This window comes from Moschus berezovskii, chromosome 17, assembly GCF_049115385.1.
Source record: "Moschus berezovskii isolate FMDL1 chromosome 17, NW_MosBer_1.0, whole genome shotgun sequence".
Lineage (NCBI taxonomy): Eukaryota > Metazoa > Chordata > Mammalia > Artiodactyla > Moschidae > Moschus > Moschus berezovskii.
The window spans coordinates 50,375,145-50,397,384 of NC_142476.1; the positions used below are offsets into that span (position 1 = coordinate 50,375,145).

Here is a 22,240-nt window from a genome sequence, read left to right on the forward strand (position 1 = left end):
TAAGTGAGGCTCAACACAAAAATGTGTTGAGATCTATTAGCAATGTCTGCCCTGAGTGCAGGCATGGAGAGTGGAGGTTGTTCCCAGGCTGATGTCTGACATTGGCCAGAAAGGTCCTACTGGTGTTCAACATTCAGAGCGAATCCTTTCCTCTGCCCCTAAATCCAGAGACCCAGTCCCACAATGCAAGGTACAGATGCCTCTGCCCTGGGTGCTTCCTGCCACGTTGGTCAGTTACCAGATGGATGGAGACCCAGGTCACATCCCAGCTCTGACATTAACCTGCTGAGTGATCTTCAGTGTGCCCCTTCCTCCCTGGGTCCTGGGCCCTTGTCTGTGATGGGTTGACATGAAGATACATCCCATGGGATTTCACACATCCCTTTGGGCACAGTTACCCACTCCTGACGTCACCTCTCTTCATCCTTCGTTCCCTTCTCTGTCCCTAGACAACCTTTTGGTCCTCACCGTGGCCACGAAGGAGACCGAGGGGTTCCGACGCTTTAAGCGCTCAGCTCAGTTCTTCAACTACAAGATCCAGGTATTCCCTGGGTGGGGGCAGAGACAGCCGAGGGGAGGTGCTGGACAGATAGAAGTCAAGATGTTCTGTCAGATGCCCAGTTGGGGCTGGAAATTGAGCTGGCTAGGTTTCTCTTTAGCAAAAGCCCATGTTAAGGGGCCTTTCTCTGCAGGCGCTGGGGCTTGGGGAGGACTGGCCTGGGGAGGTGATGTTGGCAGGTGGAGGGCTGAAGGTCCGGCTGCTGAAGAAAGCCCTGGAGAAGCACGCTGACAAGGAGAACCTGGTCATTCTCTTCACAGACAGGTAGGCAGCTGAGAGGTAGAAGAATATTCTAGAATGAGGCCCTGCCGGGACATCAGGGATGAGGTGGGGATTACTCTAGCTGGGGTTGCCTGCAGTTCTAAGGGGTCTATATGCCCCAGAAAAGACCCATTTCCACTCTTGGTGAAAAGATGGGTGGGGGACCTGCCCAGGTATGGTGAGCTCTGCTTCTTTTGATGTATATATAATATATATCATTTTGTATATTTGGTTTTGGTTGCCCTGGGTCTTCATGCCGTATGCAGGCATTTCTCTAGTTGTGGTGAGCAGGTCCTTCTCCCTAGTTGCATTTCATGGGGCTTCTCGTTATGTGGCTTCTCTTGTTGCTGAGCACGGGTTCTAGGGCTCTCGGGCTTCAGTCGTTGTGGTGTATGGGGCTCAGTTTTCTCTTTGGGCTCAGTAGTTTCGGCTCCTGGGCTCTAGAGCACAGGCTCAATAGTTGTGGCAAGTGGACTCAGTTGCTCTGTGGCATGTGGGATCTTCCCAGACCAGGGATTGAACCTGTGTCTCCTGCATTGGCAGGTGGATTCTTTACCACTGAGCCACCAAGAAAGCCCGCTGAGCTATGCTTTGAGTGTGAAATGGGCACAGATTATGGGGACCGTGTCTCTGCCCAGGGAGGGGGTGGAAACTTGGTGGGCAGAGTCAAAGGTAACAGAGCTGATCTATTTGCCAGATGTGGCCCAGGGCAGGCGTGGGAGGAGGAAAGTGTTAGTCGCTCAGTTGTGTCCAACTCTTTGCGACTCCATGGCCTGTAGCCCACCAGGCTTCTCTGTCCATGGGATTCTCCAGGCAAAAATACTGGAGTGGGTAGCCATTCCCTTCTTCAGGGGATCTTCCTGACCCAGGGATCGAATCTGGGACTCCTGCACTGCAGGCAGATTCTTTACCATCTGAGCCACCAGGGAAGCCTCGTCTTCTCCTGCCTGTGCCCTCCTGAGCCCCTGCTCCCCCACCAACCCCATCTCCTCCCCGCCCTGCTCCATCTTCTCCCGGCTCTGGCCACAGCTACGATGTGGTGTTTGCCTCGGGGCCCCGAGAGCTCCTGAAGAAGTTCCGGCAGGCCAGGAGCCAGGTGGTCTTCTCGGCCGAGGAGCTCATCTACCCGGACCGCAGGCTGGAAGCCAAGTACCCGGTGGTGTCCGACGGCAAGAGGTTCCTGGGCTCTGGAGGTGAGGACGCTGGGTACGCAGTGTGTGGCGGACAGGGCAGGCTCCAGAGAGGTCCATATCCGCTCCCTTGGGGAGGACCCCCGGCTCGACATCCCACACGGCTATTGCAAGCTGCTGAATGCAGAGTGTCCTGGGAAGAACTCCTGAGTTTTTAACGTTTAAATCAGCTCCCCTGCAGTCCTTAGCTCATTCAGTAGCCCTCTGGTCTGCACAGGGCAAAACAGGGGTCACCTCTGATTCCTCCCTCCCCTCCCCCACCTTAGTCCTTCAGCAGGTCACACCACTCCCACTCCGAGAGATCTCCGAAGTCTGCCCGCTCACGTCCACAACCCTGGCCACCGCCTCTCAGGGCCGCTGGCGTGGGCAGTAGTCTCCTGACTGCTCTGTCAGCCTCCAGCCTCGTCCCTTTCAGTCCATTCTCCACCTAGCACAGATGCGAGTCCACACACATCGCTCAGTGACTTCCCGTTGCACGGAGAATAAAACCCATATTTTATTCTGGATTCCTCTGTCCAGCCACGAAGCGGGGATCTGCCCCAGCAACCTTGTTTCCTTACTGGCTGAGATAGCGCAGCCCAGATGGCCTGGCCCTGGCCCAGGGATAGAGGTGTCTTCAGGGGCGGGGCCCATTCCTGGCTGCCCACCTTTTTCTCTTTCCCTCCCACCAGTCTGCACAGTAGCTAAGGAGCTATGTGGGCTTTTCCCTCTAACGCCTCCTGCACTGTGTGACCTTGGCTCAGCCTCTGCCCTTCTCTGGGTCAAGTTTCCTGGCTAACTGTCGAAAGGGGCTCCAAATCTATGCCCCACCAGCCCTGGACTCCTGGGCTTCAGTCTAACTCATTCATTCCCCACCTGTGTGCTGCCCAGGACCTGAGCTGGTGCAGCTTAATGGACAGCAGTGATTTTTCTCTCTGGGCTCAGCGGAAACTTGTCACCAAGTGGCATTTAACAGATAGGCTGTTTCCAGCCTATAGACAGCACCTCCCCTCAATCCAGGAGGGCTTCTGAGAGGAGGCAGGGCTTATGAATAAAGAAGTGAAAGGTGGGTGAGAGGGAAGGCTGGGAGGAGGCCCCTGACTCAGAGGCCAGAAGCTGAGTGTCCCCCACCCCCAGGCTTCATCGGTTATGCCCCCAACCTCAGCAAACTGGTGGCAGAGTGGGAAGGCCAGGACAGCGACAGCGACCAGCTCTTTTACACCAAGATCTTCTTGGACCCAGAGAAGAGGGTAAGCGGCAATGGGTAGGGCTGTGGGATCTTGACGCTGGATCCCGCAGATTGGGCTGCACTGGGAGCAGCCCCTGCCCCCAGACCTGACCCCTTGGGTTGGGCATTGACACCCCACTTACCTATTCTGCGATTCACTTGTTTATTCAGCAGGTATTTTTTAAAAAAATTATTTATAGTATTTACTTTCTTATTTTTGGCTGTCCTGGGTCTTTGTTGCTGCACTGGCTTTTCTCTAGTTGCAGAGAGTGGGGGCTACTCTCTAGCTATGGTGCTCGGGCTTCTCATTGCAGTGGCTTCTCTTGTTGCAGAGCATGGGCTCTAGGGCACTCAGGCTTCAGTAGTTGCAGCTCCCGGGCTCTAGAACACAGGCTCAGCAGTTGTGCACTGGCTTACTTGCTCCGCGGTCTGTGGGATCTTCCTGGATCAGGGATCGAACCTGTGTCTCCTGCATTGGTTGGCAGATTCTTAACCACTGAGCTCCCAGGGAAGCCCCAGCAGATATTTACTGAGTTGTGTGTGAGACACTGTCAGGTGTAGGTAATGAACGAGACAGTTGGGGTTGCTGCCCTCCTGAACCCTCAAACCGGGGAGAGGAGGAATTTACAGCCTCGTGTCAGGTGGTGAGGATGGTCATGACAGCCTGAGATGCCCCTGTCCCACCCAACTGGGGGAGTTCTCAGGGACTGATGAGATCTTGATTGGACCTGGGCCCCACAAGCCAGGCCTCTGAGCCTGTCTCAAGGCAGCGATCCTTGCGGGCAGTGGAGGTGGGAGAACTGAGCAGGTGTAGCCCCGAAGCCAGCCAGTGTCCTCTGGGCAGGCAGGAAAGTTGGGGAACTCTCGGGGTGAGGGTCAGTATTCCTGGATTCTGCCCTGTACACCCCCGTAACCCCTATTTATGCTGTGTTGCGTGACAAAGGGTAAGTCACTTTCCCTCTCTGGGCCTCGACTTTTATTACCCATGAAATAATGAAGTGAAGCAGTTGGACTTGTGCGGTGGAAACTAGGAACTTGATCTTTGTCGGCTCAGTCCTTCCTCCCCCTTCCCCTCTGCCTCCAGTGACATTGCTAGTGGAAGCCTGTGGTCTAAAATGGCAGAGCTGCTCTCTGTGGGATGAAGGCTGAGCCTAGAGCGTCACTTGACTTGACCTAGGGGTCCTTGAGACATAGTCGCATCTGCAAGAGGTAGCGTTATGCAGTGAACATGGACCTCGGGGCCAGGCTGCCCATTTCCAATGCCAGCTTAGCCAGTTACTAGCTGCGAGACCTTGAGCAAGTTATCCAACCTCTCTGCGCCTTGTTTTTAAATCTGTGAAATGCAGTGATGATGATCCTTCCTCACAAGGATGTTCTGTGGATTAAATGAGTGTGCATGTAATACTTAGAATGGTGATGGACACACAGTTGAGCGCTAAACAAGCATCTGTTATCACAATGGCTGTTGTTGAACCAGCTGTCCCCTTAGATTCCTTCGAGTTCAGAGAATCCCTGGTTCTCTGTGAATAAAGCTGCTCGAGCAGTAAATCCCAGGGGCTTGGCCACTGACTGGCCTTCCCAGGGCTCCCTGATGTGACGGCAAAGTGGATGGAGGGAGAGGAAGTGGCAGAAGTGGGAGGGCTGGCTCCCCACACTGGTTGATGGAGCCCTGTCCACCACCAGGGCTTGTTCCTGCTGCAGTCCAATGCCCTCTTTCCTACAGGAGCAGATCAATATCACCCTGGACCACCGTTGCCGAATCTTCCAGAATCTGGATGGAGCCTTGGGTGAGTAGCCCCGACAGGGAGGGGGATCCTGAGAGGAGTGGTAAGGAGATGAGAATTCTAGCCAAGGAGGTTCCTCTCAACTGTTGTGCTGGGATTTTGCCTATCTCATCCCCAGGTCCCCAGAGACCACCTGGATGTTCTCTGGGGGCAGAGCTGTGTCTCTCTGGGGATGAAGAAAGGAGGGCCAGAAGGTCAGTCCAGAGAGCCTGCTGGACACCAGGGCTCAGACTGGGAGGAGCTGGGTGATGCACTCGGTGGGTACCCCATTCCTGCCCTGCGTCCCTGGTCCTTCGAGGTGAGCCTACTTCACCTCCTTCTCCTGCTCTCCCACCTCCCAGGTGAAGATTTCCTGAGCTGGGGGCAGGGAGTTGATGGATGACATGGGAAGCAGAGAGGCCACTTGACCCTTGAAACCGCAAATGCTCTTGGCCTGGTCCCAAGTCAGTGGCTGGTTGATGACGTTGCTTTGCCACTATTTTGCTGGGTGACCTCAGGCAAGACACATACACATACCCTTGGGCATCTGTTTTCCCATCCTTAGAAAAAAGAAGTTGGACCAGATCTATGACTGGTGATTTAATGAGGTAAATGGACCCCTTTGAGAGTCTGAGGAGAGCTCTGGGTCCCATCCCAGCGAGGTGCAGAGATATCACACCCTTTGGTCTGTGGGTTCTGGGAGTTCATGAGCCTCGGTTAAGAAGCTGGGTCCAGACCGCTTCTTAGGTAGGTCAGGGGCTTGCACAGAGGGGCTTCCCTCACATGATCATTCACCACCAAAGGCCTCCCTGCCAAGCATCTTCTCAGACCTCTGGGAAAAGGTCTGTCTGCATTTTTATAACTGTCAGACAGAGCAGTCCTACCTGCTGTCTCTGTGCAGACTGTCTGGATCAGAGCCCAGAACTTGGCCTCTGGGCCTGATGCTGGACAGGTCTCTGCTTTCTCACCAACAGATGAGGTCGTGCTCAAGTTTGAAATGGGCCAAGTGAGAGCGAGGAACCTGGCCTACGACACCCTCCCAGTCCTGATTCATGGCAATGGGCCCACCAAGGTAGGGAGGGGCCCAGCCCCAGGGGAGAGTCGTGGGGGGAGAGGTCCAGAATCCGGGGTTGTGCTCTCATTGTGACCCCAGAGCTTCCCCTTGGGTTTGGGGCCACCTACCTGGGGCCCGCTCACTGCCTCTGACCTCACGTCTGAGTTTAGGGTGGTGCCTCCTCTCCGTACCGGGATGGTCAGTGATGCCCTGTCCGTCTGTGCTGGACCACAGAGGAGGCACTGTCCCCATCCAGGCCCAGGCGGGGCTGCCTTGAGTCATCTGTGCTCAGCCACCCCAGGGCAGACTTGTTCCTACATTCAACAAACATGGCATGTTTGCACCAGGGCGTGAGGCCTCGCCAGCCCTGAACAGGACAGAATGTTCCCTGTTCTCCCAGAGCTGCAGGAGGGGCAGGGGTGCAGGCCAGCCTCCCCTGGCCCTTGAGGGACAGGCCCCTGGATCACAACTGGTTTCTAGGAGTGTGGTCCTCAACCACTCATTCAAAATCACGCGGATGGGAGGGGAAGGGAGTGTGTTTAAATGCAGATTTCCTGATGCCACCCAAGTGCATGTGTGCTTAGTGCTCAGGTGTGTCCCACTCATTGTGGCCCCATGGACTGTAGCCTGCCAGGCTCCTCTGTCCATGGGATTTTCCAGGAAAGAATACCAGAGTGGGTTGCAGTGCCCTCCTCCAGGGGATCTTCCCAACCCCCAGGAATTAAACCTGCATCTCCTGTGTCTCCTGCATTGGCAGGTGGGTTCTTTACCACTAGCGCCACCCACCCAAGAGCTGCGGTTTTGAAATGTCTGCAGGGGTGGGGCCCAGGAATCTGCATTGTACATGCTCCCAGGAGGTCCACAGGGCTTTCCAGGTGGCACTAGTGGTAAGGAACCCGTCTGCCAATGCAGAAGACATAAGAAACGTGGCAGGGTTGGGAAGATCCCCTGGAGGGAGGGCATGGCAACCCACTCCAGTATTGTTGCCTGGAGAATCCTATGGACAGAGAAGCCTGGCGGGCTACAGTCCCTGGGGCTGCAGAGTCGGACACGACTGCAACGACTTAGCACACACAGGCGGCCCACACACGAAGCAGCAGGGCCTGTGTCCTCCCTCCGCCCCCTCAGAGCAGCTTTGCTCGTCTCCGACCCGCCCCCGACAAAGCCACATTCCTGCCCGCTTTGGGATGGCAGAGGGCTGAGGTGCAGGCCCCCCCTCCTTGGTGGTAGCCAGGGCAGGAGTGGGGCTGGCCTGGTTTTGCTCATATCCCTTGTCTCCCGACAGCTGCAGCTGAACTACTTGGGCAACTACATCCCTCGCTTCTGGACCTTCGAGACAGGGTGTGCTGTGTGTGACGAGGGCCTGCGCAGCCTCAAGGGCATCGGGGTGAGGCTGCTGGGCCCCAGGGCTCTGTCCTTGGGGTGGGAGAGGGGGAGGGGTTCTGGAAGAGACTGTCATCTTTGGTGGACTGTAAAGCAGTCACCTCCTTCCTCCTCCTCACCCAGGCACCTCCTCCTGGAAGCCTTCTCAGATCGCACATGGCTCTGGCTTCCTAGGAAGCCTAAGTTCTGGTTTCTTCTGCCTGGTCCTTCAGGCGCCCTTGTAGCCCTCTCCCCATCCCGTGAACCTTACTCCTCATTCATGGCCCATCTCAGACCCCGTGCCAGCCAAGCTTTCTGACAACATGTGGTCAACCCGTCCTGGCTAGAGTCTGGACTCACATTGCACCTGTCCCCTGCAGGGACAGCCTCCTGCTGCGTCCCTGCTGGTCCCCTCCCCTGCCACCGGCACACCCAGCTCAGAGCTCCTGCCCAGGCCCCTTTCCTGCTAAGTTCTGCAAAGCCTCTGACTTAGAGTCCCTCTGGCCATCCTCAGGACTCAGTGGCTGGACATGGCTGGACTCTTGTGCCGCCCTCTCTCCCTGCAGGATGAAGCTCTGCCCACCGTCCTGGTCGGCGTGTTCATCGAACAGCCCACCCCGTTCCTGTCCCTGTTTTTCCAGCGGCTCCTGCGCCTCCACTACCCCCGAAAACGGTTGAGACTTTTCATTCATAACCACGTGAGTAGCAGGCTCTCGGTGGGGTCACCACGTTGGTTTGGGTCAAGGGTCCACCCTTGCAAGATGCCCTGAGACCTCTGAGGAAGTGACCAAACCAGGGTTATCTGGGCCAGATGGAAGTGGGCAGTAGGCTGTATTCCCAATCACTGGGTTGACTCTGGAGTCAGACTGGCTGTGTTTGAACCCAAATAACGCTGCTATATTAGCTGTGTGACCTTGGGCATCTTATTTAACCTCTCTGGGCTTCAGTTTTCTCATCTATTAGATCTATTCAACAGGGATACTATTAGTGCTGGCCACATGGGATTGCTGCAAGGGTTAAACAAGTTGACCTCTGAAGCCTGAAGACAAGCGCCTGATGAATAGGAAATACATAGTAGGTGCTCTTTGCTGACGTCATTATCACTATTTCCCTTCCTGCTCCAGCCAGTCTTTCATTTCCCACCCCTTTTTTTTGGCCAAGCTGCAGGGCATGTGAGATCTTAGTTCCCCGACCAGGGGTCAAACCTGTGTCCCCTGCAGTGGAAGTGCTGAATCTTAACCACTGGACCACCAGGGGAGTCCCAGTCTTTCCTGATTTGATCTGGTGATAGTTAAATTGGTTTTCATTCCTTGAGTATAATCCATTCTGAGGAGTCAAGGGGCACCTGAAGGCCTGCTGCTTTGTGAATCCAGGCCTGGAATAAGTATTCTGAACTCCGTGCCTTGCCAGCCTCTCCATTCCAGCAGGATAAAGTCCCACATCTCAGCTTTTGCTGAAAGAAGCCAAACACGCTCTTCAGTCCTTCCTGCTGTCAAGGCTTTTTGTCTTCCATAGAGTCTTAGCTGCCCTGTCTACGGTCACCCTCTTCCGAGACCTCTCGTCCCTGTCTGCACCCCACCTCCAGGAACCTGTGGGCCCCGACTCAGCTCAGCGTGTCTGTCTCACAGACATTCAACTGTCAGGCCTGAAAACAGGAGGAGAATGTAGACCCTGCCCTTGTAGACTCCAGCTTCCCTGGAGTCATCAAACCTCACACGCATAAACTGTGAATTTGAGTAGAAAAAGAGAATTGTCCCAGATGGTCTTTGAGGACCTACTGTGTGCTCTTGTCTGACTTGTTAGCACCTTGCAGTGACCCCGTGGGGAGACATGATTGCCCTCCCATTTTACAAGGGAGGAAACTGAAGCTGAAACAGGTGAAGTGACTTGTCCAAGGTCATGCAGCTCCCTGGAACAGATCCAGGCTTTGCTCCGAACCCTGGGTTTGTTTTTAAACACCCTGCTGCTGCTGCTAAGTCGCTTCAGTCTTGTCCGACTCTGCGCGACCCCATAGACGGCAGCCCACCAGGCTCCCCCGTCCCTGGGATTCACCAGGCAAGAACACTGGAGTGGGTTGCCATTTCCTTCTCCAGTGCATGACAGGGAAAAGTGAAAGTTAAGTCGCTCAGTCATGTCCGACTCTTAGCGACCCCATGGACTGCAGCCTAACAGGCTCCTCCGTCCATGGGATTTTCCAGGCAAGAGTACTGGAGTGGGTTGCCATTGCCTTCTCCCATGCTATAGCAGGAAATTCAGTGCTGTAAACAGGAGCAAGAGGCATGTCAATTCATCCCTGCTCTTCCTTTTTCCCCATACAAGGGGCTCCAGGTATAAACTTGTTTCCAAGTGCCGTTTGAACATCTCCTGGAGCATTTTATAGCAAAGCAGAACCCTGGGCCATACCTTGGACCAGCAGAACTGGTTGGTCATCAGTGACTGGATATGGGGCCTGTGGGGTGAGGGGCGCTGTCCTGGTGACAGAGGCTTTTAAGAGGCCTGTAGACCTGGTCTAGTCAGGGGAGGATGGTCAGAGGCTGGCTTCCAAGGTGGCACTAGTGGTAAAGAACCTACCTGCCAATGCAGGAGACATAAGGAATGTGGGTTCGATCTCTGGTTTGACAGTATCCCCTGGAGGAGGAATTGGCAGCCCACTCCAGTATTCTTACTTGGAGAATCCCATGGGTAGAGGAGCTTGGGCTATAGTCCAGGGGTCACAAAGAGTCAGACACGACTGGAGTGACTAAGCATGCATGCACCGTCAGAGGCTGGCCAGAAAGGGCACTCCAGGTAGAAGGTCTGGCGATGGCAGAGTTCCAGGGAGCAAGTTCCAGCAAGTGGCCGGGGATGTGCCAGCAATGATAGGGAGCAGCCTGGGGCAGCAGAAGATGTTGTGGTCCCAGGGGTGGAGCCTCATCCTCAGCCTCCCTCCCTTTGCCCCCAGGAGCAGCACCACAAGGCTCAGGTGGAGCAGTTCCTGGCAGAACATGGCGACGAGTACCAGTCTGTGAAACTGGTGGGCCCTGAGGTGCGGGTGGCCAACGCAGATGCCAGGAACATGGGCGCGTGAGTTGAGGGTCGTGGCAGAGGGGCCGTGTTATCAGGAGCCCCAGGTGGGGAGACAGAGGTTCAGAAGGCTATGTGGTCTCCAGCAAGTCCTGCCCCTCCCTTGACCTCGGTGTTCTCATCTCTCAAACGGGGAAATCGTTGCATCAGCCTCAATGCTCCTGGGGAGGGCTGAGCGCTGTCATTTGGGTTCCGGAAGCAAAGGAGAGACAGAGGAAGGACTGGAGGGCCAGAGGAGATAAATGCTGACAATTGGAGAAACAGCCTCTGATTTTTTTCCTTTATCATGGAAATAAACAAGTTTAATTTGTGTTGACTATAAAAGAGAAAGTGCAGATCTGAGATTGGCAAACTCCTTATAAAGGACAGCTAGTAAATCTATGAATTTACATAGAATTTACAAAGCCAATTTAGGCTTTGAGGGCTCTGCCGTGACCACTCAGCCCGGCTATTAGGGCATGAATGAGCATGGCTGTGCTCCAATAACATTTTCTTTATGAACGCTGAAATTTGAAGTTCATATGATTTTCACATGACTTCTTCTGATTTTTGTTTTCCTCACCCAGTTAGAAATGTGAAACTGTTCTTGTAGATTTGTGATTGCCACGGGGTGGGAGAGGGCTGGACTGGGAGTTTGGGATTAGCAAATGCAAACTGTTATATAGAGAATGGAAAAACAAGGTCCTACTGTGTAGCACAGGGAACTATAGTCAATATCCTGTGATGAAGCATGATGGAAAAGAATATGAAAAAGTGTGTGTGTGCATATATATATATATATATGTACAACTGAATCACTTGGCTGTATAGCATAAATTAGCATTGTGAACCAACTGTACATCAATAAAGTAAATTTGAAAAAAGTTCTTGGGGATTCTCTTAGTGGTCCAGTGGTTAAGACTCCATGCTTCCACTGCAGAGGGGCACAAGTTCGATCCCTGGTCAGAGAACTAAGATCCCACATGGCGCATAGCACAGTCAAGAAAAGGGTCAAAACTCCAGGCAGTGGGCTAGATTTTCACTGTGCTCCATGGTTTGCTGGGCCTGGCACCAGTAAACAAAAAGACCATAGATTTTTAAGAAAATTTTAACTATTATTGATTTATAATATTGTGCTAGTTTCAGGTGTACAACTTCGGATTCTTTTCCATTAAAGGTTATTACAAGGTATTGAATATCATTATCTTGCCGGCATCTGGCAGCCAGTGCCCTGAAAACCTTGGCACTGGGGAGAGCAGGCCCACAGGCAGGTTCCTACACTGCTCGGTGCTATGGTGCTATTTACTGTGCTGGACAGTAAATCCTTGTTATTTATTTTTTTGTATATTGGTGTATATCTCTTAATCCCATACTCCTAATTTATCTCTCCCCTTCTCCCTTTTCCACTTTAGTAACTGTGTGTTTATTTCCTATGTCCGTGAGTCTATTTCTGTCTTGTAAATATGTTGGTTTGTATTTTTTTTTTAGATTCCACATACAAGTGATATCATATGATATTCGTCTTTGTCTGACTGATTTTACTTAGTGTGAGATTTTTAAAGATTTTGGTATAGGTTGCCAAACTGTCCTCTGGAAAGGCAGAGCCAGTTTACCCATAGCACAGAGCAGTGTAGAGACCTGTCTGTGGGTCTTCTCTCCCTGGTGCCCAGGTTTTCAGGGCACTGGGTGCCAGATGCCAGGCTCTGGGCCTTGTCTTGATAGCTCTGTAGTCCAGGGGTTGGGTCTCAGAGTCGGGAGGGACCTCGAGGCAGCTGGTGCCAGCCTGCAGCAGGGCTGACCTGAGCTCCCTAAAGACCCTTGGCTGGTACCTGGTGATAACAGTTGTGGGCAGTGGTGGAGACTGCAGGTGCAGGGATCCTGGGTGGTGGGGAGGCTGGCACCAGCACCCTGACCCCGATGACCCTGTGTTCCCTCCCCACAGGGACTTGTGCCGGCAGGACCGTGGCTGCACCTACTACTTCAGCGTGGATGCCGATGTGGCCCTGACCGAGCCCAAAACCCTGCGACTGCTGATCGAGCAGAACAAGTGAGGCTGTGGGTTGGCTGCAGCCGGCTGGCAGGCAGGCCCTCAGAGCCGAGGCTCACGATGGCCCTGGACCTGAGTCTGGGCTTGGGAGGGGGGTAGGGGCCCCTCTCCTGCCTATCTCCTCCTCCACATTGGCCTCACCTGTGACCCTGGGCTTTTCCCAGCCTGGCTATCTTGTCTTTATACAGACACACACACACACACACATATATAATTTATTTATTTACTTTTGACCGTTCTGGGTCTTCATTGGTGCATGTGGGCTTTCCCTAGTTGCGGCGAGTGAGGGCTGCTCTTTCTGCAGTGCACAGGCTTCTCATTGCAGTGGCCTCTCTTGTTGCAGAGCACAGGCTCTAGGTGCAAGGGCTTCAGTAGTTGCACTCCGCAGCCTCAGTAGTTGTGACTCATGGGCTCTAGACACAGGCTCAGTAGTTGTGGTGCTTGGGCTTAGTTGCTCTGCGGCACATGGGACCTTCCTGGACCAGGGATCGAACCTGTGTCTCCTGCATTGGCAGGTGGATTTCTTATCCACTGTACTGCCAGGGAAGTCCTGGCTGCCTTGCCTTAGTCTGGGGTGGTCTCCACCTCCTGGCTCCAAGCTCCAAGGTGTCCCACCCCCTACTTGCAGCCCTCCTCCTCTATGCCTTTCCTGGCTGTTCTGTGAAGGGTGGGGGGAGCTGGCACCAGGTGGGCCAGACCCCACCCCAGGCCCTACTTCAGGGAGGTCCTTGCAGGTTGAAGGTGCTCTCCCTTCCCTTACCCACACCTGGATCTGCCCCAACCTCCCCTTGGGCAGAGGGACTCCCTCTGAGATGCTCCCTTCCCCAGGAACGTTATCACCCCATTGATGACCCGCCATGGGAGGCTGTGGTCGAACTTCTGGGGGGCACTGAGTGCAGATGGCTACTATGCCCGCTCTGAGGACTACGTGGACATCGTGCAGGGACGGCGTGTGTGAGTACCTGCAGGATGGGGGGACACCCTCCTCTGTCTTCCTCCTGGCCTCACCTCCCCTAGTATTCCTGTCCTTGTTGTGCTCAAATTCCTGCTGAACTGAAGCAAGGAAGACTGCAGTCAGACACACAGAAGGACTTCCTGACAATTATCCTGGGGCCATGTGCCCAGAGTAGGGGAATCAAATCAGCACCATCCTGCCCTCCCAGCCTGTGACTTCCCCCTTGTCTGACCCCTGACTCCCAGCCTATGACTCCACATCATGGCCTGTGACCCCCTCCATCTTCCCCTCTCTGCCTTAGGGGTGTCTGGAATGTACCCTACATCTCAAACATCTACCTTATCAAGGGAAGCACCCTGCGGGCTGAGCTGCAGGAGACAGACCTGTTCCATCACAGCAAGCTGGACCCCGACATGGCCTTCTGTGCCAACATCCGGCAGCAGGTTAGCTGGGCTGGGCAGTCAGAAGAGGCCCTGTTGATGGGGAAGACGAGTTACCTTGTTCCCATGGGGCCTGTGGCTTCTGAGATCCCAGCTTCTGAGATCACTGCTTATAGGCTGCCAGGCCCTGGTGGGGGCACTTGGGGCCCCAGGCATGACGGCTGCCCCTCGGGGTCTGTAGGATCATTTTAGTAGACCCAGTTATTACACTTTGTCTTTTTTAAAATTTCTGTTTATTTATTTATGGCTGTGCTGGGTCTTCATTGCTGTGCAGGCTTTCCTCTAGATGCAGAGAACAGGGGCCACTCTCAAGTCACAGTGCCTGGTCTTCTCATTGCAATGGCTTCTCTTGTTTTGGCTCCCAGGCTCTAGAGCACAGGCTTTATCGTGGTGCACAGGCTTCATTGCTCCATGGCCTGTGGGATTTTCCCAGACCAGGTATTGAACCCACATCTCCTGCATGGGCAGGTGGATTCTTTACCACTGAGCCACCAGGGAAGCCCCACACGATCTCTTTTATATACATTTCAACAGAGCCTAAAGAAAACTGAACTTTCCACCTTTACTCCAAGTAATGTGCCCAAGAGACGCCCTTACCTTTTCCCTGTGCCCCACCCGATACTATTTTGTGGTGTTTTTTTTAATGTGACAGCCGGATGATGTTTTCCTTGTGCCCACAACTCACTCCAGGATCAGAACTCCGTCCTTTTCTTTTGCACGTTCATTCTTTCACTCCTGTTCAGTCCTCCAGGAAGTCTTCCTTGATTGCCTCAGGCCTTGGGCACTTGGGAAATGGCGTGACCCACACTGGGTTGTGAATTTAAATTTGGTGGGTAGAGGAGGCTTCAGTTTTGCCCACCTCAGGGGTGAGGTGTGCAGGAGAAGGGAGGTTCTCTTCCATCCAGCCTCTTCTTCCCAGGATGTGTTCATGTTCCTGACCAACCGGCACTCCTTCGGCCACCTGCTCTCCCTGGACAGCTACCAGACCACCCACCTCCACAACGACCTCTGGGAGGTGTTCAGCAACCCCGAGGTGAGGCCCCGGGTGGGTGGGCAGGCATGGGAACAAAAGGGACCTCAGTGATCTGAGGCACCTCCCTCCCAGAGCCTGACCTTGGCTGGGCTGGGACCCCGTGGGCCCCCCTGGCTCCCTCCATTCCAGAGGGCTTGTCAGGCAGGATTCCAGTGTGGAGAGGAGAGTATCTCTAGAGGCAGCGCCATCTAGTGGAGGAGAGACCAGGAGTTAGAGGTGGAGGTTTGTGGTCCATCAGCTGAGACCCAGTTAAGCCTGTCCACCTTTGGGGCCTCGGTTATCTTTTTTTTCAAGGCTAGGCTTTATTGGGGCCCCTGCTGCAGCAGTGGGGAGTGAGAACTAACAAGAGGTTCCATTGCTCACTCTCTCCCTGAGGTGGGGTCAGCTTGTTCCTTATATGGGATGAGAGTTGGGTTGTGTCCAGGGGTCCAGCCAGAGCAGTAGCTTAGGTGTTTTGCCTTCTGGTGGTGTTGAGTGCCGGGGGCATGCTCAGTACCCTGCTTTTGCTCCCAGCACCCTGATTTTGCTCTCGGCTCTTTGAGAAGTGGCAGTGGAGGTTGTTTGGTCCTTCCGTTATCTTTTGTCCAGAATCTGTGGGGCCTCGGTTATCTCAGCTCTAAAATGGGTGTGCTATCCCAGCCTGCCTCACCTCTGAGGGTGCTGTGCTGATCAGAGGAGAAGGAAGTTCTGACAGCATCACTCGATGTTACAAGTCTGTGGCTGATGTGGGCACAGGCACATACCTGCAGGCAGACCTATACACACAGCACACACATGTACACACACATGCAAACATGGACTCCCATGGACATACTTGTGCTCCCAAACAGCTCACATGACCCAGTGGGCATAGGCGCATACAAGCTCCCCCACTCCCACCCCCACCGTCCCCACACCCCACCGGGCCTGGGGGGCAGAACTCCCTCTTGGAGCAACCCGTGCAGGTGAGTCCCAGCTGGCCCAGGCTGGGCCCGAGGACCCCAGCTCCCCTCCTCCCCACAGGACTGGAAGGAGAAGTACATCCACGAGAACTACACCAAGGCCTTGGCGGGGAAGATGGTGGAGATGGTAAGGCCCCAGCGCCCTCTGCGAACAAAGCTGCTGGATTTACACCCTGCAGCGGCTGCGGGGGACAGGCAGCAGAGCAACAAGGCCAGCTGACCTGGGGGAGGAGCAGGAGCCACCTTCCTGTGCTCTGGTGCTGCCTGGGGCACGGGAACGGGCAGTGGGGTGCCCCTGCATCTTGCTGGCACTTTGAAGCTGGAGTCTTCGGGGGTGGAGGGGCCTGAGGCTTCTTCCCTGGCCAGAGCAGGAAAGAAGAAAATGTCCCTAGCTGTGGTCTCAGCTGTGGACTGTGGGCCTAGAGTGAGCAACAGATGCTTCCTTCTCTGCTTCTCCTGAAGCCTGTGGGCCTCTGCTCCCTGGATTTGCATATGCCTTTCCAGGCTTCAGCAGCTCTGTGACCTTGGCTGAGAAAGGCCAGCTCTGAGCTCTGGTTCCTCCTCCCTTCAGCAGCCTGCTGAGCTCCTGCTCCCTGGGGATACTTGTGAGGACACGGAGGGCTCACAGACTGGGGTGTGGGACTGGACATAGGCCACATGAAGGGCCTTGCCTGCAGCGGGGTCTGCAGAGGGCCATGGGGGCAGTGGGAGGACGAAGTGATGTATCTCTGGACCCTGTGACCGAATCCCCGCCCTCCTCAGCCTTGCCCAGATGTCTACTGGTTCCCCATCTTCACGGAGACGGCCTGTGATGAGCTGGTGGAGGAGATGGAGCACTATGGCCAGTGGTCCCTGGGAGATAACAAGGTGGGGGTCCAGATGCCTGGACTGCGATGGCGGGGTGCTGCCCCTCCCCCATGCCTGCCCTCGGGGCTCTTTTCTTGACAAGCTAGCCAACCTTTCTGGGATTCCTGGAGATGGGGGCATTGGCAGGGGTGCCTGAAGACACTTAGGAGTAGAGGGAGTGAGAAATGGGATGGAGTGTTGGTCTTCAAGTTGCCATTGCTGCTGGGTGACTTAGAGCTGCCTTCGTCTTGAATTGCTAGGTTTCCAGATCCTAGTTTGTCGTTAGAATGATTTCACTTCCTTCCCCAGATTGGGCATGGAGATGGGGGAGGAATGAGATAATGTGGGATGCAGAAGGATTTGGAAGCGACAGCAGCGTTAAGATCACCAGACACCAGTGTTAAGAAGCAAGGGGCATGGTGCATGTGACAAGCTGTGCATTCCCTGCAGGAGGAATTCATACCTGCAAGCCTCTTAGAAAGTTCAGGAACCACTTTTAAAGGCACAGGAACCTCTGGGCCTATGTGCCACTGGGACCAGCTAACATCTGGGCTAGCAGCTGGACTAAGCATGGTTCATAGTTCTGCCCAGTTGACATACTTGGTGCCAGAGCTCATCTCCAGAACCCAGTAACTCAAATAACCCACATGTGGGGTCTGGTGAACCCTCGTGCTCCAGCGACCCTGCCAGCACTGGGGCTCTAGTACCCCAACTAACCTGTGGCCTCTGCACTGGTTTTCTGTGCTGTGTAACAAATTACCACAAAGCTTATTAGCTTAAAACAATACCCATTTATTATCTCCCAGTCTCTGTGGGTGGGAGTCCGGCTCAGCGTCTCACAAGGCTGCAGTCCTGGTGTCAGCCGGGACTGGGATCCCATCTGAAGCTTGGGGTTCTTTTCCAAGCTCATGTGACAGAACTCACATCCTTGCAGCTGCATCATTTCTGGCAACTTTATCTGGGCCAGCAGGACACAAAATCTCTGTCTTCCAGACCCTCCTTGAAGGCCCACCTGAGATGATCTCCCTTTGGATGAACCCAAAGGCAGCAGACGTTACATTAATTACATCTTCTGAATCCCTTCACTTTTGTCCTGTAACCTAACCTTATCCCATCAGGTCCACAGGTCAAAGGGAGGGGATTTAGACAGATCATGTACACCAGGGGGTGCTTCCTGGGTGGCTCAGGGGTCAAGAATCCACCTGCCATGCTGAAGACACAGGAGATGTCAAGGGTTCTATTCCTGGGTCAGGAAGATCCCTTGGAGGAGGGCATGCAACCCACTTCAGTATTCTTGCCTGGAAAATCCCATGGACAGAGGAGCCTGGCAGGCTACAGTCCATGGGGTCGCACAGAGTCCGACACGACTGAACACGCACTACACCAGGGAGCTGGAATTTCATGGTGTGTGTTGGGGGGTTGGATCTTAGAATTCTGCTTACCGAATTCTCCTTGGTCACGTCCAGGACAACCGCATCCAGGGTGGCTACGAAAACGTGCCAACCATCGACATCCACATGAACCAGATCAAGTTTGAGCGGGAGTGGCACAAGTTCCTGGTGGAGTACATCGCCCCCATGACGGAGAAACTCTACCCGGGCTACTACACCAGGGTGGGCACACCTGGGGTGCAGCCGAGATGAGGGCGTGGGGTAGAGTGGTTGGGGCTTGCGGGGGAGGAAAGTGTTCCAGGCTTGGGGGTAGAGTTTACTGAATATTTAGTCTCCAGGAGTGGTGTCTCCTCCCGTCAGGGGTGAGGCTAGGCCCCTGGAAGGCGGGGCCTCAGGAGGCAGGGTCCCGGGAGGCGGATTCTGTGGGCGGGGCCTCGGCAGTCATCTAGTTGGCAGGGGGAGGCCACTCTGCCTCCAGCCTTTACTCACTTCTTTGCATCCTTCTCTGTGTACTTAAATCCTGCTCCAGAGGCTCCTATGCTAGCTAGTCCACCGAACAAGGCCCTGTTAGCTGGCTGGCATGCGCATTCCTTCAGCTCCCTCCCTTGTGTGTCTGGCTGCCTCTTTTGACTTTTGCCTTCCTTCATACATCACCTCCTCCTTGTTTTCCTGGTTTTCTCCAGACATCTGCTCTGAGTGTGCCAGGGCCTTGCCCCCAAGGAGTCACCAGCCAGAAAGAGTCGTGAGGGTTACGTTCATCTCCTCTCTCCTCCTCCCGCCCCTGCTCTCCATCATCTCCTCCTGCTCTTCCCTTCCTCCCTCCGCGTCCTCCCTTTCTTTACTTTTCCTTCTCTTCCTTCCCTTCCATCCCATGTTTTAATTGAGAACCTTGTCTGTGCCAGACACTGGAGAACACCGTATAAGCAGATCTGCCGTCTTGGTTGACTTTCCAGCGATTGGATGAGGGGTCCCTTCCGTGCACCCCTGCCTTTCCCAGCATCTGGGGGCCTCTCTCTAACTCCAGTTCTCTTGTCTCGCTTCCTTGGCCAGGCCCAGTTCGACCTGGCCTTTGTCGTCCGCTACAAGCCTGATGAGCAGCCCTCGCTGGTGCCACACCACGACGCCTCCACCTTCACCATCAACATCGCCCTGAACCGGGTTGGAGTGGATTATGAGGTGAGCAGAGGGCACCTTGGGCCAGGGGTGGTCTAGGGGCAGGGCTGACTGGGGAGTAAGCAGCTCACAGGGTGGCCAGTCAGGGTATGCCAGTGCTAGAGAACCCTAGAGAGGGTGCCTGGTGCGTGGAGATGGCTTCTTGGAAGAAGTGGGCTCAGAGCACAATTTGGTTGGGAGGAGAAGGCTTTAGATACAACAGAGCAAGGATTCGGGATGTCTGGGGGCCAGACTGACTGGGCTTGGATCCTGCCTCCCGCTCACCAGCTCTGTGTAACGTGTAACCAGGCACGTTTCTTAGCATTTCCCTCATATCTTAGATGGGAAAACCTAGAGGATAGCCCTGTAGAATTGTGAGAATTAAATGAGCTCATCCAGGTAATTGCTTACGTGAATCCATAATAAGTAATCAAGGAAAATAATAGCTATTAGTAATAAAAAGTCTAGGGTTTTCATCACTCTTGAAATACAAGGGCAGCTTTGGGAATGGCAGGATGAGATTAAAGCAGGTGTGGGGCACAGGCTTGTGACCAGAGGGGAGGATGGGGAAACCAGGAAGACGTGAGAGCGCGGAGGGAGTAGTTGGGGGCCTCAGGGCCCCAAGAAAGGGCCTCTAGGTGTGATCAGCTAGGGAGACAGCCGTTTATTCACCATTTACTCCTTAAGCTGTTATTTCCTTTTAAAAGTCTTTGTGGAATTTGTCACAATATTGTTTTTGCTTATGTTTTTGGTTTTTTTGGTCATGAGGTATGTGGAATCTTAGTTTCCTAACCAGGAATCTAACTCACATCCTCTGTGTTGGATACCAAAGTCTTAACTGATAGACCGCAGGGGAAGTCCCAAGCTACTATTTATAAAAGCTTCTGGGGACTCAGCCCTGGGCAGGCATTGTGAAGGACACCCATAAAACACCTATCATTTTTTTGAGAGTTTACAATATATCAGGGGTTTTCACAGGGGACAGTGTTGCCCTCTCAGCAGACATTGGCAATAACTGGAGACATTTTCAGTTGTCACAACTATGAGGGTACTATTGGCATCTCTTGGGTAGAGGCCAGGGGTACCCAGGACAGCTCTCCCGTAAGAAAGAATTATCTGGCCCATGTGGTGATAACTGTACAGCAGTGTAAATGTACTTATTATCATTGTATACTTGAAAATGATTATGATGGTAAAGTTTATGTTATGTGTATTTGCCACAATTAAAAAATAATTATCTGACCCAGAATGTCCATAGTGCTAAGGTTGAGAAACCCAGCCCTAAGCTAGCTCTTACTTGTATCATCTCATTTCTCACAACCCTGTACAGTTTAATGCCCATTTTCCAGAAGGGGAAACTGAGGTTCAGTTTGGTCACAGAGTCACTGCCCAGTGCTGCCTGCCTCCAAGGCCAGTGCTTCTGATTCCCTGTTCTTTGCTGAGTGTCTTCCTTAGGCAGCTCATGGCTGTCGCTCCACAGGGCATCCCCAGGCAGGCTGTACTGAGGGGCCTCTTGGCTGTGATGGCTCAGATGGGAGAATGGGGGTGGGGGTGGGGGGAGGGCCTGGTGTCCCTTTGGGGAACTGGCACTTCCTGTTGGGGAATCGACACTTCCTGTCTCGCAGGGCGGGGGCTGTCGGTTCCTGCGCTACAACTGCTCCATCCGAGCCCCACGGAAGGGCTGGACCTTGATGCACCCCGGGCGACTCACGCACTACCACGAGGGGCTCCCCACCACCAAAGGCACCCGCTACATCGCAGTCTCCTTCGTCGATCCCTAACTGGCCGGGACCAGCCACCACAGACCTTTTCCTCTTGGTCAACAACCACTGCCCAGCAGCCTCCGGCACCTCGGGGCCCAGGAAACGGGATCCAGCTTCCAGACTCTTGACCTCTTACTGCCTTTGAGCCACCTTCGGAGGGACGGGGCCGCAGGCCAGAGGCAGAGCACAGCTCCTTGGCTGGGACCTTCCTGGTGCGCTGGATGTCTTCCCGGGAAAAACTGTTCACTTTCACTGCTTTGTAGCAACTGGTCTTTTCTCACCCATCTTCCTGAAAAACCCAGTCCCACTTCCTCTGCTTCTTCCAGCGGGCAGTGCTTGAGCACAACAGGGGCTGACCCAGCTGCCCAGAGAGACTCTAGGGGTGAGAAGTCATACCCCGGAGCTTCTCCCCAGCAGAGCTGCAGCCTCGGGGCCTTCTGCTTCAGGGCTGACAGTGAGACCTGGGTCAGACTCAAGTCCCCACACGACCTTGGGACTGCAGCAGCCCCATCCTCCCTGGCTCCTATCATGGGAGCAGAATGCTGTCCCTTGGAGATGGTGACTCAGAAAACCTCCTGGAGACAGGAAGTGCATGGATATCACAGCTCCATCCTCTGCTTGACCTTTGCTGGGGGTGGGGCAGAGCAGGAAGTGGTGTATCTGCACTGTGTCATCCTGTCCTGGATGCCTCCGGAGAGAGGGACAGACAGAAACCGCGTTCCTATTAAAGGTCATTCAAACCACTGAGTGGGAGACGCTGGGGCAGGCGGGTGTGCGCATGTCAGGGCGGGTGTCTTCAGGGAGAGGTTTTAATAGCGAGGAAGGCTGGCTGTGTCAGCAGATTGGGTGACTTGTGTCTCACACCGAGTCACTTGTGGTCTCTGTCTCATTTGTATATTTCATAAACCATGTGAGCCAGGCTCTGCTACCTGGGGTGCATGGTGTCATCTCCCAAGATCCAAACCAGGCTTCACTCTCCTCCGAAGCCTTTGTTGACCACCCTTCCTGCGCACATGAACATCAGGGAAGAGAGAACTTCTGGTGTTCCTGCCACACCCTGGGCAGGTTTGTAGCATCCGTAACACATCAAGGCATTTACAAATGTTATGAAGTGTGAGTTGCTTGGTTGTGTCTGACTCTGTGACCCCACGGACTGGAGCCTCTGTCCATGGGATTCCCCAGGCACAAACGCTGGAGTGGGTAGCCATTCCCTTCTCCAGGGGATCTTCTTGAC

At 54.2% G+C, this 22,240-nt stretch overlaps 1 protein-coding gene across 2 annotated transcripts in view; it reads left to right on the forward strand.

Moving 5' to 3' along the window:
• The window catches only part of PLOD1 (procollagen-lysine,2-oxoglutarate 5-dioxygenase 1), a 30,033-nt gene extending 8,283 nt beyond the window's left edge, over window positions 1–21,750 (forward strand). For both annotated transcript variants that reach the window (XM_055419592.2, XM_055419591.2), the window contains exons 2-19: window positions 450–541; window positions 693–823; window positions 1,850–2,013; window positions 3,127–3,239; window positions 4,941–5,004; window positions 5,955–6,052; window positions 7,320–7,421; window positions 7,963–8,094; window positions 10,338–10,459; window positions 12,381–12,485; window positions 13,314–13,439; window positions 13,742–13,883; window positions 14,800–14,913; window positions 15,916–15,981; window positions 16,617–16,721; window positions 18,167–18,313; window positions 19,142–19,267; window positions 20,869–21,750. In XM_055419592.2, the coding sequence (XP_055275567.2) occupies window positions 450–541; window positions 693–823; window positions 1,850–2,013; window positions 3,127–3,239; window positions 4,941–5,004; window positions 5,955–6,052; window positions 7,320–7,421; window positions 7,963–8,094; window positions 10,338–10,459; window positions 12,381–12,485; window positions 13,314–13,439; window positions 13,742–13,883; window positions 14,800–14,913; window positions 15,916–15,981; window positions 16,617–16,721; window positions 18,167–18,313; window positions 19,142–19,267; window positions 20,869–21,024 (2,105 nt within the window). In that variant the 3' untranslated portion in view covers window positions 21,025–21,750. The remainder of the gene's footprint in view (window positions 1–449; window positions 542–692; window positions 824–1,849; window positions 2,014–3,126; window positions 3,240–4,940; window positions 5,005–5,954; window positions 6,053–7,319; window positions 7,422–7,962; window positions 8,095–10,337; window positions 10,460–12,380; window positions 12,486–13,313; window positions 13,440–13,741; window positions 13,884–14,799; window positions 14,914–15,915; window positions 15,982–16,616; window positions 16,722–18,166; window positions 18,314–19,141; window positions 19,268–20,868) is intronic.
• Window positions 21,751–22,240: the final 490 nt, after the last annotated feature.